This window comes from Schistocerca serialis, unplaced genomic scaffold, assembly GCF_023864345.2.
Source record: "Schistocerca serialis cubense isolate TAMUIC-IGC-003099 unplaced genomic scaffold, iqSchSeri2.2 HiC_scaffold_1420, whole genome shotgun sequence".
NCBI lineage: Eukaryota > Metazoa > Arthropoda > Insecta > Orthoptera > Acrididae > Schistocerca > Schistocerca serialis.
The window spans coordinates 6,638,722-6,658,368 of record NW_026047648.1 but is presented as its reverse complement, the minus strand read 5'-3'; the positions used below and the strand labels follow the sequence as shown (position 1 = coordinate 6,658,368).

Below are 19,647 nucleotides of genomic sequence, written 5' to 3'. Positions count from 1 at the left end.
TGTAGGTACCTACAGGATTTATCTGCAAAGACAAATGAGATATATTAATTCGTATAGGTGCCAGTCGAGTGCACCAAAGACATATTAATTAGTATTATGCCACATTAACGTAATGCGAGAGGATAGCGGAATAATTAAAAACTACGTACCTTCAGATTTTTTACATTACCCCTCTCGTTTTAATGCTAGCAACATCGCTCTTCCGTTCTCGTCCACTGTATTGTGAGGACATATATTTGTTTTTTGTGTGTCTGATGACTAAAAAGTGCCCAGTTATACCACTACAGTCTTTGCCGAGTAAACAATAAGTGGTTAACTGGTAATATCTATATTTAACTACTGGAACAGTTTTAAGAATCACAGTCAATTTATGACGACACTGTGGATACTGTCAACTACTGGCAAGACAGAGCAACTCCCCATTTTTCCACAACTGCCGGGCACTATCTTACAGACACTTTTCACGAGTCTGAGGAATATCGACCGAAAATCGATAACCTTCAACAGTTGAAAAACTGTATTTTTTGCAAAAAAAATGGTTCAAATGGCTCTGAGCACTATGGGACTCAACTTCTGAGGTCATTAGTCCCCTAGAACTTAGAACTATTTAAACCTAACTAACCTAAGGACATCACAAACATCCATGCCCGAGGCAGGATTCGAACCTGCGACCGTAGCGGTCTTGCGGTTCCAGACTGCGGCGCCTTTAACCGCACGGCCACTTCGGCCGGCTGTATTTTTTGCAGCTGTGGAGGAAACGAGGCCAGGTATGCTTGTGACTACTTCAGGCTACAAAGGGACACTGGGGCTCATGCTTCTATTTGTACTGAACAGCATCAAATTTCTCAATGTACGTTCACACCATTTTAATTAGCAGTGAAGTGTTCGACTGGAAAATGGCGAGGAGCTTTACAGACACCCCGTAGTTGCCCGTCAGTGTGACACACTAGTGGTCTGAATTTCTCGTAAGGAAATTTGCACGAAGTCACAATCGCACTACACTATCAGTAAGGCAGAACAGAACTCGACCGGAAAAACGACACGACCAGATGCCCGCCGAGGGCACAACTGTCGCCGTCCGCCGGCAGTTACCTTCGGCACGTACGGCACGGCGACGCCCACGTCCTCGCCGTTGAGCGAGAAGCTGAGGGCCCCGTCGGCAGCACGACGGACTCCCACGCGGTCGCCGACCGTCAGCCACTCGAGGCTGGGGCAGTAGCAGTGCTGCAGCGTGCGCCCGTTCTTCTGCACCTCGTTGCCTGGAGCACACACAATGCAAACTCAGTTAGTACACAGTGGGCTGTAGTGAGCTAGGAGCCATAAAGCCGTACTCCGCACGCCGCGTCACGGCGTACGGCAGAGGGTACTCGCGGTAACACTGCCGTTTCCTCGCCTCGGCCGTCCCGTTAACAGACGGTGCGCCGCGTGGTGCGGCAGCACGGTACGTGCCACGGCGGTGAGGGATTACTGGTGCCAAAACTGGGTCAGTGTTAATGCCGTGTCACGAACTCTCAGACATTTGTCGAAACACTCGAGAAAATGGGTCGAAACGGAGTAGCGTTCGGTCGGGACGTGGTGTCACTTTTCACGAGGGTGCCAGTACGATATGTGCCACGTGTTTCCGTCCGATAGTTTCCACCCGGAATCATCGTCATTCCGTCAAGTTTTAATGACTACGTACTTCTCACACTGGGACGAATATTACGAAACGACAGATCGCACAGTAACGGGCTCACCACTGTCTTCTGCAATCGTAAATTTCTTCGTGGAGCTCCCTCAGGTACGTCAGTAACACCTAACTCGTACGGCCTTACAGTGAAAATACACTGCAGCAGTTCGCGGATCAAACGAACAGTGTCCGTACCGACATCAAATTTACTGTCGAGACAGAGAAAGCGGCGAATTACTGTCCTCAAGTGTTTTAAACGAGAGGAAGGCAGAAGGCCGGCTCGGTCATTCGGTGTACGGGAAACCGACGCACAAAGATTGAGATTTGAACACCGGTAGTTTTCACCACCCTACACACCAGAAAGTGGTCCCGAACACGTTAATACACGGAGCCGAAGTTATTTCTGACGACGGCCGCCTACGGTCCGAATTGTAGCACTCGAGGCACGTGTTCGGGGAGAGCGGCTACAGAGAAAGAGAAATTGCACACGCTTTCAGGTGTCACCGAAGGAGGACGCCTCCGAATCGGCAGAAGGAGCCGAGCCGGCAGCTTTCCTGCCGTACTACGGGGCAACGAGCGGCGAGTTAGTACTCTTACTACAGGGACGTGGATCGCAACCAGTGTTTCGGCCCATCGCAGAGGTTAGAGATACGTCGCGCCCTGTTAAATACGATATAGCTCTCAGTGTGCCGGGTGTGTACGCTGTCCCTCGCAAGCCCGGTAGCATCTACAAAGGACTCACAATTCGCACAGTCGCGGAGCGTCGTACCGAGCACGAGACACGTATTAAGCGAAGGGGTCTCAGTGAGTCGGCCACGGCCGAGCGCTGCCTTGAAAATGGACACAAAATATACACTACTGGCCATTAAAATTGCTACACCGTGAAGAAATGCAGATGATTAACGGGTATTCATTGCACAAATATATTATACTAGAACTGACATGTCACTACATTTTCACGCAATTTGTTTGCACAGATCCTCAGAAATCAGTACCCAGAACAGCACCCTCTGGCCATAATAACAAGATACCACAGTTCATCAAGAGTAGAGACTGGCGTATTGTGACAAGCCAGTTGCTCGGCCACCATCGACCAGATGTTTTCAATTGGTGAGAGATCTGGAGAATGTGCTGGTCAGGGCAGCAGTCAAACATTTTCTGTATCCAGAGAGGCCCGTACAGGACCTGTAACATGCAGTCGTGCATTATCCTGCTGAAATGTAGGGTTTCGCAGGGATCGAATGAAGGTTAGAGCCACAGGTCGTAACATTTCTGAAATGTAACGTCCACTGTTCAAAGTGCCGTCAGTGCGAACAAGAGGTGACCGAGACGTGTAACAAATGGCACCCCATAACATCATGCCAGGTGATACATCACTATGGCAATGGCGAATACACGCTTCCAATGTGCGTTCACCGCGATTTCGCCAAACACGGATGCGACCATCGTGATGCTGTAAACAGAACCTGGATTCATCCGAAAAAATGACATTTTGCCATACGTTCACCCAGGTTAGTCGTAGAGTACACCATCGCAGGTGCTCCTGTCTGTGACGCAGTGTCAAGGGTAACGGCAGCCACGGTCTCAGAGCTGATGGTCCGTGCTGCTGCAAACGTCGTCGAACTGTTCGTGCAGATGGTTGTTGTCTTGCAAACGTCCCCATCTGTTGACTCACGGATCGAGACGTGGCTGCACGATCCGTTACAGCCATGCGGATAAGATGCCCGTCGTCTCGACTGCTAGTGATACGAGGACGTTGGGATCCAGCACGGCGTTTCGTATTACCCTCCTGAACACACCCATTCCATATTCTACTAACAGTCATTGGGTCTCAACCGACGCGAGCAACAATGTCGCTATACGATAAACCGCAATCGCGACAGGCTACAATCCGACCTTTATCAAAGTCGGAAACGTGATGGTACGCATTTCTCCTCCTTACTCGAGGCATCACAACACCGTTTCACCAGGCAACGCCGGTGAACTGCTGTTTGTGTATGAGAAATCGGTTGGAAACTCTCCTCGTGTTGGCATGTTGTAGGTGTCGCCACCGGCGCCAACCTTGTGTGAATGCTCTGAAAAGCTAATCATTTGCGTATCACAGCATCTTCTTCCTTTCGGCTAAATTTCGCGCCTGTAGCACGTCATCTTCGTGGTGTAGCAATTTTAATGGCCAGTAGTGTAGTTTGAGAACACGAGGGTCTCAGCTCGTGCATCGACATACTGGGACTCAGTTAAAAAAGTGGCAGCTGAGATTAGAATGAACACAACAATTTCAACAAAGACCAGGGCTACACAACGAGTAGGACACAGGGGCGGGCTCCGGATGTCGAAAGGAAGCAACAGCGGATGCTGAATGCTTAATTCTCGTAGGGAGGCAGGAGTGGCAGTTTGAAACATAGCACGGGGCACTCTTGCCACCCGACGTCATCCCGGAGCTGCGGAGAGCTGTCCAGTCACCTACCGCACACGTGTCGTTCTGGCCCCCTGCGATCGGTGCCAGCAGCCGTGTACAAGTGAGAAATGGTGCCAGTCCCGGCAGTCGGTAGTTTTACTCCCGGTGGCAACGGCAGAGCTAACCGCAGAAAGCTCGAGAATTTCATCGGAATTTTTGCGGTTTGACATTCCAGAAGATTTTATCCAGCTGTGACGCCGTGAAAGACTCTGGGTACACTGTAATGATTACTGGGACTGATGCAACACAAAGTGTAGGGAATAGAAAAAATGTTCCACATACCTGCCAACTTTCTAAAACCAAAAATCGGGAGATTATGTTTTAAAAATTGGGAGGTACGAACAGAAAAAAAAAAAAAAAAAAAGTGGCTTATTTTCCGTATAGTCTCGAGACAACTGACGTTGCTGTGCTTTAGTGAGTGTGAATGCAAGAGCTTCAACGAACTGCAAATAACAGTCAATCAGTTGTAAAATACAGGTTTATAAAACCTCGATCGGGGTCTCGACAGTCTTCTTCGGAAGGTATCGTCGGTAGAGTGACGTTACTTATATCTGATGAGGTGAATGTGTCTAGTACGTGTGTACATCGTCCACTTAATTGACATTTAAAATACACGACTTAAAGGTAGTAGCTCTCTACTGTCCAGCTTTGTCTTAGAAGTTTTCAAGACACAGCACATTTGACAGTGAATCCAATAACAGGTAGTATGCCACTCGAAACGTTTGTGTATGTACGAGAAATATAAAGCACAGCGTCAGATTGTATGTACTGTAAGCATTCCACGTACAGAGCTAGTGACGTGTGCTGTCGGCTGAAAAGTAGGGCCACCAGCCTCGGGTCACCTCCGGTAGCTTGCACTCCCACACCTATCAAACACGCACAGCTGCAAAGAACAACTTGTGTGATTTCACGAGTACATATTCATTACCAGAATTAAAATAAAAAAACTGCCATTAAAAATCGCACGAGTTATAAAGAGCCTGCAGGCTCGGTACGAATACACAACTGTAACGAACACGACTGTGAGAGCAAAATGCTTCGAGGAAATATATCGTATTGTGCCTCACACGCGTACGGTAAACCCGTACAACTGATGGAAATTTATTGAATAGCATGTGAGTTTGTGTGCAGGCGAGGCAACAGAAAGTACTTCGAGTCGACCGGTACCACGCCACGTGAACGCGGCCGAAACGGACAGACGAGGAACGGATCGACGAATACCGTATTTACTCGAATCTGAGCCGCACTCGAATCTAAGCCACACCTGAAAAATGAGACTCGAAATTAAGGAAAAAAAAAAAATTCCCGAACCTAAGCCGCACGTGAAATTTGAGACTCGAAATTCAAGGGGAGAGAAAAATTTTAGGCCGCACCTCCAAATAGAAACAAAGTTGGTCCATTATAATATGAGACACAATTTAGGTCGAATGAATGATGATACAGCTACAGTAGTTTGGTTCGAGTCTTAAGCTTAGCAGTTAAGCTTTACCAGGTAGCCATTGCTATGCGTCAGGCGCTCCGTCCGTATTTATACGGCTACCCTTCCTTTTTCGCGTGTTTCGTCTGGTTTGAATTGATTGCTTATTTTCCTTTGATCTGATAAGTGTCGTTTTCTTTGTTATCGGTGTTTACGTCAGTCACTCTAAGCTGAAAATGCATTACTGTACTGTGTCATGCATTGTTTGTCGCATTCTGATAGTGCGTGTTTACGACCTGTCGCCGCTTGTGGCATGGCTTGCTTTTGTGCGCGCTACCGCTGCTTCCAATCGTCTCATTAGCGAAAGAATGGCAGGAGTCTCGCTATTTGTTGTTACTTGCACCGCTGCTTTCTTTGATGATAATCAACAAGAACCAAATAATAGACTGCGTGTGACAGAAGATGTTGTGAAGGAGAGTTTAGCAAAAATTTTTCTTCATTTGAAAATCTTTGCAGACGCCTCTTTAGTACATTACATTCTGCACAGAAATTAGAGTCATTTTAGATTTAAAAATCTAGTGTGTTGTAGTGCTTCATTTCTGACTGTATCACTATTCGGTGTAAGAATAATACGAATATAAACACGGCACGATATGTATATTCTTCCGCGTTTGCTGTTGTCTCACTCTAGTTTCGTAGTTTATTAGGCAGACAGGATTTAAATGAGATAGCAGCAAACATGAAAGAATACACAGCAAAATGTTTATATTCGTATTATTCCGATGGTGAAGGGAATACTGCATGTGATTCAGAATTCATAAAAGTTCCTATTAGCAACTATCTCTTGCCACAAGTAGGAAAAAATTCAGAGCGTAGAGTTGGCCATATTGATAAACATCCTAAACAGTATTGCCAGTCGGATTTTCGTAGTACATTGAAAGTCTGCTACATTCGAAGATGAACAATACGGAATTTGTATTTACTTCATCGGATAATGTATGAAAATGCAGTGGTCGAAACTCAGGGCGGAGAAAAAAATCTCGTCTTCCACCTTAATTTATTTACTGACGCAGAAATTTAGGCGACAGTATTTATCTTTGTGCCTGCAAAGCATGCCCCTGTAACGCTACATATATTCGACGGCAGATATTAATTGTGGCGGCACCTACCAACATTTTGCAGAACTTCCGATTACTTTGCACTCGATTCTAAGCCGCAGGCGGTGTTTTAGAATACAAAGACAGCAAAAAAAGTGCGGCTTAGATTCGAGTAAATACGGTAAACACTCTTTGTCAGTCTAATGTAACCTACGGACTGACAGTGAACGACTAGACGTGTGGCACAGCCTTAAGAAATTAAACTTAAGGCAACAACAGCCATAGAATGCAAATATTTGGACCTCAAAAGTCACTCAGAGGTAGTGCCCAACCGGCCACATATCTTACCAACCGAGAGATACCTGTCACCAGACCGCCGTGTGAGCCACAATCAAAAAACGACTGACAGAAAACAGAGCAGTACCCTCCTAAGGCTACTCTGTGAGGTGACTGAGAAGAACTCTAGTGGGATCCCTTACTTCGGTCCCGTATCCGATAAACTGGGAAGATTTTTGAGATCTGTCCGTGTTACTCCTGCCCTTTCGGAAACTAAAAATAATGGGAAACATCACACCCGTACGGTGTTTCCCTTTTCCACGTGTGCACGTGGCGACTCGAGTTTGACACCGCGAGCAGAGATCGCTGCGTGATGGATCATTCAGTGTGATGTGGTCCGAGCTACCTTTGACTGTTGTTCTTCCAACTGTAAATTTACTTTGACTACTGCGCCTCCGCCAGTGCAAAGATATGATTTACGATCGCACATGCAGAAGAGCGCTGCTCCATCGACGGATTTTTATAAATAATTTTGTCCTTTTTTTTTACTTTTGCGTAGGTGTTTGTTTTCAACAACTAATTGATTACTCTCTTGCCTTCATACGTTCGAGACGTGTATTTTTCGACACTGTGTTAAATATGCTTTTAAGTGGAAATTAAAACTATATTACGAAACAAAGTTATTTCAGCAGTGATTCACAATGGTTATTGCCAAATTTATAAATTAATCCTGACAGTGACAACTTAAAGAAATTTTCATCAGACAGAGAACAAGAGGACCGGCAAACAATGAGAAAAAGGACATCCTACAAGAAAATTAAGAAGTATTCCAGATGCAGCTGCAAAGATTATATTATAATAGATACTATGTTTCTGACAGAATTATAAGGTAAATTTCAACTTATTTCTGATGCTATTTCCTTACAGTCACTTTTTGTAGTGTTGCTGACCCTGTCTGCCATTCACGGTCAAATTACAGCACTATTTCAATCAGTAATACGAAGTCCGCCTTATCCGTAACTTATTCCATCAAAATTCAAAACCCAATCAGATTTTCTATTTTGTATTTTCACGGCAGAACCCCAAGGAAAGGAAACACTGCGCAATACGGTCACCTTTTGTTTTGTTCTCACGGTACGGCTATTCTGTACTACACGCGTGCCCAAATTCATTCCTCTCGACTCTGTTTGTCTACAGGCAGGGTAACGCTCACTACTTCCGCGAACCGAGTGACATACACGTTTTCAATCGTAATTTTCTGTTTCGATTTAACCGCGTATATCAATCGTGAAGACAGATCCGAGAATAAGTAAGTCATAAATTCGGATACACCAATCTACCAATCCGACCACAACGAGCGCTACATAAGATCCGAGATTTACGATCTCCATTCGTCTCGGGCACTTACGTTGTAGTACACCTGTTTCCTCCGAGGTGTTCACGACACGTACAGCGTGCGCCACCGAGGCTACCGCACTCGCCGTGCCGCGCCTCACCCTGGCCAACGTTACACCACTGAGCACGCACTGCCTGCACCGATCACGTGCCGGGATGCACACAGTCTACTTTTCCCGACAGGAGTGTCCTCAGTGGAACGTAGGTAATTCTCACGAATAGGCCACATTACACTACACCTGTCGTGAAGGGCGTTTAGTTACCCTGTATAATACTGGTGATATCTACGGTATTACATGCCGAAGTGTAGGTGTAGACATATCTGGCAGAGAGAGAGAAGTTTCCAAAACTAGGTTCGTACAACACAGTGCCACTCGTAATCGTAAGTCAGCTCTAGCAGCACATTTGGCACACGACGTGCGCGGATTGGCTAACGTTAAAGGTGACTTAGGAATCTCGCGTTTACAATTACGAGGACCGGTCTTCGACTTTTTGGAAGGGTTTCAAACAGTGAAGTGTAAGCTGAAACATCCAGACAGTAGTCTAAATGAGGAAATTGAATTTCAACGTGATGGAATGCTCAGCAACTATTTGCAATGTCTAACTCGTATCTGTAGCGCCTCATCCCCCGATCTCTCGAGTCGCGTGTCGTACACCTGGGAGGTGACACACAATGTTGTCAGAGCCGTGTTCAGTTTTCCTTTTAATGGATTTGTACGTAGTTTTCCGTTGCTCTGCTACATCTAATGTGTAGCCCTGCACCTACCTACATATTCAAGTTCTTTTTCACGGTAACTAGTCACATTGACATATCTGTTACAGGAGATGTACTGAACTGTAATTATGTAGGTCAACTCACATGTCGCGCTGAGCTACCTGTGTCCACTGCCTTTTATTCTCAGTACGACATACTCGGCATATTTGGTGTAACAATGAAATCGATCAATTATTGATAAAATAATTTAATCAGACAGATAAAAAAAATCTACTCACCAAGTGGCGGCAGAACACACACGTAAAAGACTGTCGCGACTGGCGAGCTTTTGTACCAGGTGGCTCCTTCTTCGGGCAGAAAGGTAGAAGGGGATGGAAGAAGGGTGAAGGAACAGGATTCAAGATGTCTAGAAAAAGGAGCAGGCTTCAGGGAAGTCACCCAGAACCGAGGATCAGGGGAGACTTACCATACCATAAGTATCCTTTTTTATTCTTCCTTCCCCTCCAACCCTTCTGCACGAAGGAGGAGCCACCGGCTCCAAAAGCTCACCAATCGCGACAGTCTTTTACGTGTGTGTTCTGCCGCCGCTTGCCAAGGAGATTTTTTGCCTATCCAATTAACTAATTTTATCTGAATATAATAGAGGGAAACGTTCCACGTGGGAAAAATATATCTAAAAATAAAGATGATGTAACTTACCAAACAAAAGTGTTCGTATGTTGATAAACACACAAACACACACACAAAATTCAAGCTTTCGCAACCCACGGTTGCTTCATCAGGAAAGAGGGAAGGAGAGGGAAAGATGAAAGGATGTCGGTTTTAAGGGAGAGGGTAAGAGTCATTCCAATCCTGGGAGTGGAAAGACTTACCTTAGGGGGAAAAAAGGACAGGTGTGTACACACACACACACACACACACACACACACACACACACACACACACACACACAAGCAGACATATGTAAAGGCAAAGAGTTTGGGCAGAGATGTCAGTCGAGGCAGAAGTACAGAGGCAAAGATGTTGTGGAATGACAGGTGAGGTATGAGCGGCGGCAACTTGAAATTAGCAGAGGTTGAGGCCTGGTGGGTAACGGGAAGAGAGGACATACTGAAGGGCAAACTCTTTGCCAAAGCTCTTTGCCTTTACACATGTCTTCTTGTGTGTGTGTGTGTGTGTGTGTGTGTGTGTGTGTGTGTGTGTGTGTGTGTGCGCGCGCGCTCGCGCTCGCGAGTGTATACCTATACTTTTTTCCCCCTAAGGCAAGTCTTTCCGCTCCCGGGATTGGAATGACTCCTTCCCTCTCCCTTAAAACCCACATCCTTTCGTTTTTCCCTCTCCTTCCCTCTTTCCTGATGAAGCAACCGTGGGTTGCGAAAGCCTGAATTTCGTGTGTGTGTTTGCGTGTCTATCAACATACGAACGCTTTCGTTTGGTAAGTTACATATGTTTGTTTTTAGATATATTTTTCCCACGTGGAATGTTTCCCTCTATTATATTCAATTAACTAATTTTATTGATATGAATATAATAGAGGGAAACATTCCACGTGGGAAAAATATATCTAAAAACAAAGATGATGTGATTTAACAAACTAAAGCGCTGGCACGTCGATAGACACACAAACAAACACACACACAAAAAAAAACACACAAACAAACACACAAAAAAACAAACACACAAACAAACAGACAAAAAAAACAAACAGACAAAAAAAAACAAACAGACAAAAAAAAAACAGACAAAAAAAACAAACAGACAAAAAAAACAAACAGACAAAAAAAACAAACAGACAAAAAAAAACAAAAAACAGACCAAAAAAAAAACAGACAAAAAAAACACACACACACAAAAAAAACCACACACACAAAAAAAACCACACACACAAAAAAAACCACACACACAAAAAAAAACCACACACACAAAAAAAAAAAAAACACACAAAAAAAAAAAACACACAAAAAAACAAACACACAAACAAACAAACACACAAACAAACAAACACACAAACAAACAAACACACAAACAAACAAACACACACAAACACAAATATACACATTATTGTGTTTGTATATTTGTGTTTGTGTGTCCATCGACGTGCCAGCGCTTTCGTTCCGTAAGTCACATCATATTTGTTTTTAGATTTTTTTTTTTTGGTCATCAGTCGACTGACTGGTTTGATGCGGCCCGCCACAAATTCCTTTCCTGTGCTAACGTCTTCATCTCAGAGTAGCACTTGCAACCTACATCCTCAATTATTTGCTTGACGTATTCCAATCTCTGTCTTCCTCTACAGTTTTTGCCCTCCACAGCTCCTTCTAGTACCATGGAAGTCATTCCCTCATGTCTTAGCAGATGTCCTATCATCCTGTCCCTTCTCCTTATCAGTGTTTTCCACATATTCCTTTCCTCTCCGATGCATAGAATCTCCTCATTCCTTACCTTATCAGTCCACCTAATTTTCAACATTCGTCTATAGCACCACATCTCAAATGCTTCGATTCTCTTCTGTTCCGCTTTTCCTCGCAGTCCATGTTTCACTACCATACAATGCTGTACTCCAGACGTACATCCTCAGAAATTTCTTCCTCAAATTAAGGCCGGTATTTGATATTAGTAGACTTCTCTTGGCCAGAAATGCCTTTTTTGCCATAGCGAGTCTGCTTTTGATGTCCTCCTTGCTCCGTCCGTCATTGGTTATTTCACTGCCTAGGTAGCAGAATTCCTTAACTTCATTGACTTCGTGACCATCAATCCTGATGTTAAGTTTCTCGCTGTTCTCATTTCTACTACTTCTCATTACCTTCGTCTTTCTCCGATTTACTCTCAAACCATACTGTGTACTCATTACACTGTTCATTCCGTTCAGCAGATCATTTAATTCTTCTTCACTTTCACTCAGGATAGCAATGTCATCATCGAATCTTATCATTGATATCCTTTCACCTTGTATTTTAATTCCACCCCTGAACCTTTCTTTTATTTCCATCATTGCTTCCTCAATGTACAGATTGAAGAATAGGGGCGAAAGGCTATAGCCCTGTCTTACACCCTTCTTAATACGAGCACTTTGTTCTTGATCGTCCACTCTTATTGTTCCCTCTTGGTTGTTGTACATATTGTATATGACCTGTCTCTACCTATAGCTTAACCCTACTTTTTTCAGAATCCCCAACAGCTTGCACCATTTTATATTGTCAAACGCTTTTTCCAGGTCGACAAATCCTATGAAAGTGTCTTGATTTTTCCTTAGCCTTGCTTCCATTATTAGCCGTAACATCAGAATTGCCTCTCTCGTCCCTTTACTTTTCCTAAAGCCAAACTGATCGTCACCTAGCGCATTCTCAATTTTCTTTCCCATTCTTCTGTATATTATTCTTGTAAGCAGCTTCGATGCATGAGCTGTTAAGCTGATTGTGCGATAATTCTCGCACTTGTCAGCTCTTACCGTCTTCGGAATTGTGTGGATGATGCTTTTCCGAATGTCAGATGGTATATCGCCAGACTCATATATTCTACACACCAACGTGAATAGTCGTTTTGTTGCCACTTCCACTCCAATGATTTTAGAAATTCTGATGGAATGTTATCTACCCCTTCTGCCTTATTTGACCATAAGTCCTCCAAAGCTCTTTTAAATTCCGATTCTAATACTGGATCCCCTATCTCTTCTAAATCGACTCCTGTTTCTTCTTCCATCACATCAGACAAATCTTCACCCTCATAGAGGCTTTCAATGTATTCTTTCCACCTATCTGCTCTCTCCTCTGCATTTAACAGTGGAATTCCCGTTGCACTCTTAATGTTACCACCATTGCTTTAAATGTCACCAAAGGTTTTTTTGACTTTCCTGTATGCTGAGTCTGTCCTTCCGACAATCATATCTTTTTCGATGTCTTCACATTTTTCCTGCAGCCATTTCGTCTTAGCTTCCCAGCACTTCCTATTTATTTCATTCCTCAGCGACTTGTATTTCTGTATTCCTGATTTTCCCAAAACATGTTTGTACTTCCTCCTTTCATCAATCAACTGAAGTATTTCTTCTGTTACCCATGGTTTCTTCGCAGCTACCTTCTTTGTACCTATGTTTTCCTTCCCAACTTCTGTGATGGCCCTTTTTAGAGATGTCCATTCCTCTTCAACTGTACTGCCTACTGCGCTATTCCTTATTGCTGTATCTATAGCGTTAGAGAACTTCAAACGTATCTAGTCATTCCTTAGTACTTCTGTATCCCACTTCTTTCCGGATTGATTCTTCCTGACTAATGTCTTGAACTTCAGCCTACTCTTCATCACTACTATGTTATGATCCGAGTCTATATCTGCTCCTGGGTACGCCTTACAGTCCAGTATCTGATTTCGGAATCTCTGTCTGACCATGATGCAATCTAATTGAAATCTTCCCGTATCTCCCGGCCTTTTCCAAGTATACCACCTCCTCTTGTGATTCTTGAACAGGGTATTCACTATTACTAGCTGAAACTTGTTACAGAACTCAATTAGTCTTTCTCCTCTTTCATTCCTTGTCCCAAGCCCATATTCTCCTGTAACCTTTTCTTCTACTCCTTCCCCTACAACTGCATTCCAGTCGCCCATGACTATTAGATTTTCGTCCCCCTTTACAATACTGCATTACCCTTTCAATATCCTCATACACTTTCTCTATCTGTTCATCTTCAGCTCGCGACGTCGGCACGTATACCTGAACTACCGTTGTCGGTGTTGGTCTGCTGTCGATTCTGATTAGAACAACCCGGTCACTGAACTGTTCACAGTAACACACCCTCTGCCCTACCTTCCTATTCATAACGAATCCTACACCTGTTATACCATTTTCTGCTGCTGTTGATACTACCCGATACTCATCTGACCAGAAATCCTTGTCTTCCTTCCACTTCACTTCACTGACCCCTACTATATCTAGATTGAGCCTTTGCATTTCCCTTTTCAGATTTTCTAGTTTCCCTACCACGTAGGGATATAACTAATTTTATTAATATATTTGATGTATCTTGCACCATTATCTGTAGTTTGTGGTGTGTCAGTTTGGTCTCTTATGTTTTGTAGTACGGTTTTATTACTGTTATTTCCTGACAATTTCATTACGCATTTTTATTATTTTTATTTCCTAACAACTGCACTATACATTGCTCGTTGTGCTTTTATTGTCTGCTCCGTAGCAGGCCTATCTCAGCTAACGCCATTCGTACGACAGTATTATTACCGGCGAGAGGCATTCGGGAGAAAATGTGGAGAGTGGCTGTGGTGTCAGCTACGATTTCTCCGGTCGCCCCTCCCGCCCTCAGGGTTACTCCTAGGGACAGCCGCTCTACGACGTGTATGCGCACTGAGGTGCCTCGCCGCAGTTCACACTGCAGTCTCCCGAATGGGCTCGCCGGGCATCCTCAGTGTGCACCGGGCCGGTCACTTACGCGGTAAGCTGCTTTTCAGGCTCACAAATGGGCTCTGTGACGTTTACATCTCCATTTCGGTTCCTTATGCCTGTGCTGCACGTCTGGCTATTCGCAGTTTGTTCGTAGGTTTGCATTAGTCTGGCGACGAGTGTTTATTTTCTGATTCGGTCCCGCTCTTTCGGTCTCGTCCCATTTACCTGGTGCGGCACTGTCTGTCTGAGTACCTCTTCGTACTTCACCCACACAGGATTTGGGATGTTACTCGATAAAGTTAGATTTTTACATCACTTCTACGATTTTCTCGGACGCAATTAAAGTACGACTTGACGTTCACATCTGTATGGATCCTTTTAATTTAATTTGTCGGTTCGGTCCATAATTTCACGGAGTTTTTGCACGAGTTTAGTAAATGTCACAGTACACGTAACAGTGACTTTAGACATCAATAATATATTCTCTTTCATTATTTGCAACAGTCTGCCAATGCTGGGGTAGCTTTTCGATTCAACGACTGTAGAAATTGTGCAGTTTTGAGGTGAACACTCGAACGATGTACAGAGCGAATTTTCGTCCGGACTGAAAGTTCCTCGAAGACTATCGGATAGAGGGCAGATGAGGTGAAACTACGAGGGCGCATGATCGGACAAATAAGGTGGATGCGGAAGACTTCCCGACCCGAATCCCGTACGGTGTTTCTTGCCAGTCTATCAGAACGCAGGCGGGCATTACTGTGGAGTAGTGTCGTTTCACGCAGTCTTCCCAGTCGTCGTCCTCGGATTGTGTCTGCAAGATCTCTCGGATGTCGACAATAAATGTCAGGAGTGGCGATTACACCTCGGGGAAGCAATTCGTAGTACACCACACAGTCACTGTTCTGCCAGATATGTACCGTTACTTTTTGCAGACGCCCACAGGCCTTTATAAGGGAAGTTTCTGCTTTGTTTGCACTCAACCATTCCTTTCTTTCCTTTACCTTACCTCAGCATAAAGACACCACTTCTCATCACCAATAATGAAATACAAGACGAACGGTCGGTGTCGTTCGAGAGCCAATTGGCGAAGAGCGACGAGAAGTGGACATACGGAAACCCACTGACTGTTGTAATTTTCGGTAAGTTATCGGTCGTTTTAGCAAACGACGCACGGGCTATCAACTGTGTTTTACTTTTTATCTGTCGTAGCAATATGATGAAGGACATTTAATTTTTAGTTCCGGACCTCGGCTTTTCTGTATTTTATAGACCCTTCTGTGCGTCCCCATTTTTAGCTGTCTTCTCTTCCGTCGATCGGGATCGATGTGTAGTCGTTTTCAACTCCTCTCTCTGTCTTCGAGTTTGACAGTTTCCACACGGGAACATACGACACTAGTTGTTTTTGCGCCCTGAAACAAAATGAAACAAAAAAATCGATTTTTCAACCATCTCCACTCCACGTAGATGTCGCACGACGGTGGAAGGATCACACGCAATCAGTTTTGCCAGAGTTCTCAAGTACAATGACGTTAATCGTTGTCGATTAATGCATTTAAACAACCTCTGTCAAGCCCCAAAGGTCTTCCCGAAGGTGGAAATTCACTAACGTCAAAACGACCTCCTCAAAATGCGAAAACCATTTTCTCGCTGTGCTCTGTCCAGTGACATTACCCCAACACACGGCGCAAATGTTTCCAGGTGTCCCTGACTGTCACCTCTCTATCAAACACAAACAGAAGAAAATGTCGGAACTGTTCCGATTTCTCCACTCGGCACTCCAAATGAGTAAATGTAAACCAGAATACCGACATGCAAAAACAAAAATGCTACAAAGTTATCCACCAACCTAATAATTTTATATACTACGACTCTCCGTTTCCCGTGCATTTTGTAGCACTGCAAGACGGGATTTACAGTGTGAGACTCAGGTTGTGTGTACGATTTTATCAAAATAGAGTATTTGCCAGTTACAACTGGTGCAGACTCAATCATGTGAAATTTTAGCAACAGTTGTGGACGTACCAGGAAGAGTATAACAAACAACATTTCTCAAATATCCAAATATATTAGAGCCGCACTCACGTATGAGGTACCAAGTGTCTGCGCTGACTGCCGGCAGGGCGGCGACAGGCGGGCAGCCGGGACCACCAGATCCAGATCCGGAGCCAGATGCGGACATCGTGGGTAGCAGCGTCGTCACACCCAGCCGCACGGTGCCCGACCAGTGGGGGGCCAGCTCGCGCAAGCAGATCTGACACACAGAGTTTGTTCTCAGCACAATGTGTGTGTGTGTGTGTGTGTGTGTGTGTGTGTGTGTGTGTGAGAGAGAGAGAGAGAGAGAGAGAGAGAGAGAGAGAGAGAGAGAGAGAGCGCATGCGCCAAATGTGTGTTTACTTTCATTTTAAACCTTCTTCATAAGATGCTTGAACTCCTGAGGATAGTACGGATAAGGTAAAGGGACAGAAGGATAATGTACAATATGTACAAGAACCAACAGGGAACAATGATAATGGAATACAAATAACAATGTTCTCAGATTAGGAAAGGTGTACGATAGTGTAGTGGTTAATAAAAAAGAAAAGAGAAGAGAAGAAAAAAAGTGGTTGAAAATGTGAGAAAAATGGTGAATAAAAGGGGGTTTTAAAATCGTTAATGACCGTGAAAAAGGGAAAGAACGAAATGCAAATCGGACTTCGTATTACAGAAAAGCTATCGGACTTTGTGATTTGGAAAAGCTGTTGTTGGGGTGGTCCTTGTGGTGTTTCTGAGCAAATGTCAAACCAATTTCCACTACAAAAATTATTTGAAAGAGAACAGAGAATAACAAAATGAGATTAACAGGGAGGAATGGCGTAGATAAGAGTTCATTCATTACCATGTTAACATGTCTTCTCTCGTGCAGCATTGAGGTCTTGTTCTCCAACGATCTGCTGCTACATTTCTGCATGAAAAAGTTGTAGCTGCTCCAAAATTTACTAATGTCTACAAATTAAAACCATCTTCATCTTGAATGCAATGTATTTTAAGCTTCCACAATACTATATGTCTGCACATCAATAAGTTTTTACGTCTTAATCAGACCAAGATGTAATGGTTAATAAAAAAAAGAAAATGAAAAAGAGAAGAAAAAAAAAAGAAAAGGTTGACCATGGTGGGAAGAAATGGTGAATAATAAGGGGGTTTTAAAATCGTAAATGACCATGAAAAAAGGAAAGAATGAGATGCAAATCGGACTTCGTATTACAGAAAAGCTCCACCCACACAGTGCCCTTTCATACCCCATGTACGCGACGATACCGCCATCCGCATATGTTCGTATCGCACTTGTCGCCTCAGTCTATATTCAGATGTATTAAACAACATATTAAAGATTATTACAGAAGTTTTGCTTCTAGAACATATAAGTGGCTTCACAAGAGGCAGGTCACGCAGCGATAATATATTTACTGTGTGACAAATTATACCGGAAAGCAGAGGATTTAATTTACTGACCTGTCTGGCTTTCGTAGCTTTTGAAAAAGCATTAGACAGGGTGGACGGACAGAGCTTGCAGGAAATTACATATCGCGTATTCTTTTCCGATCATTTTTATAGACGAAGTTACCTGAAAATAGAAGGGAATAGTGCCAGAAGGGATCTGTATTCCAAACAGTAAATATATTAACACACTATTATATGCTGACAACATTGTACTAATGACAAAGTCTGAAGATGAACTAGAGAAACTCAATTTACATGCATGTAACTTTAAGGCAATAGTAAATGAAACTGCACCAGTAGGATCCCACGGGAAATAACACAGTCCAAAACGAAACTGTGATTGAATATAAGATTTTCGAATGAGTTCAGCACTTCAGTTAGCTAGGAAGCTGTACTAATTTCAGTGACAATAAGGATGTATCAAACTACATACCACTGTAAGTGGAACATTAAAAAGCACACGAAGAGAGACAAAAATGATGTTCTACGACGTGACGGCTGTACGTGTTCTGCTGTACTACAGAGACTCCCGGGTTACGAGGAGGAAGCATTTTAGCAATCTTCGACCAGCTCAAACGATATTTTTACGAGCAGTGAAAGGTTGCACAAAGTTAGACAGGATTCCCAATTAAAATATGAGCCGAAAACTGAATATTTTTGCAGTAAATCACAAGACAGAAGAACATAAAAACAAACAAAACTGGAAGAAACATCTGGAATGGATGGGAGAAACAAGGATTCCAAAGATGACCTTACACTACAAACTGAAAGGAAGGAGGGAAAATCTTATAATTTTAGAATAGGACCCTTTTTACGCAGGTGTTTTACCGACTGCGGATCTGTTACGCTCATACATCCCTCCCTTCTCTCCCCTCTGCCAGTACCCCTCAGGTTTTCCCCCTCCCACACTCCTCTTTAACTGTTCCACCCTTTCCATTTCCTCCACCAGTTTCCTACTTCTAATTAAAACATAAAAAATAGTTGGGTACCACATATTCTGAGGTGTAGATCTGATACGAAACTCACTCTCTGCTGTGGGGTTCCGACAGCTGTCACCAAATCCCACATACTGAAAGGTGTCTGTCAATTCCACGAGGTGCATTCAAGTTCTAAGGCCTCCGATTTTTTTTCTAATTAACTACTCACCCGAAATCGATGAAACTGGCGTTACTTCTCGACGTAATCGCCCTGCAGATGTACACATTTTTCACAACGCTGACACCACGACTCCGTGGCAGCGGCGAAGGCTTCTTTAGGAGTCTGTTTTGACCACTGGAAAATCGCTGAGGCAATAGCAGCACGGCTGGTGAATGTGCGGCCACGGAGAGTGTCTTTCATTGTTGGAAAAAGCCAAAAGTCACTAGGAGCCAGGTCAGGTGAGTAGGGAGCACGAGGAATCACTTCAAAGTTGTTATCACGAAGAAACTGTTTTGTAACGTTAGCTCGATGTGTGGGTGCGTTGTCTCGGTGAAACAGCACACGCGCAGCCCTTCCCGGACGTTTTTGTTGCAGTGCAGGAAGGAATTTGTTCTTCAAAACATTTTCGTAGGATGCACCTGTTACCGTAGTGTCCTTTGGAACGCAATGGGTAAGGATTACGCACTCGCTGTCCCACAACATGGACACCATCATTTTTTCAGCACTGGCGGTTACCCGAAATTTTTTTGGTGGCGGTGAATCTGTGTGCTTCCATAGAGCTGACTGGCGCTTTGTTTCTGGATTGACAAATGGCATCCACGTCTCATCCATTGTCACAA

The 19,647-nt window shown here is 43.9% G+C and overlaps 1 protein-coding gene across 1 annotated transcript in view; it reads right to left on the bottom strand.

The window, feature by feature from the left end:
* Positions 1 to 19,647, bottom strand: part of LOC126443040 (neuralized-like protein 4) — a 279,279-nt gene that overhangs the window by 99,203 nt on the left and 160,429 nt on the right. Inside the window, 2 exon segments of the mRNA XM_050090885.1 lie at positions 1,093 to 1,259; positions 16,493 to 16,661. Coding sequence (XP_049946842.1) covers positions 1,093 to 1,259; positions 16,493 to 16,661 — 336 coding nt within the window.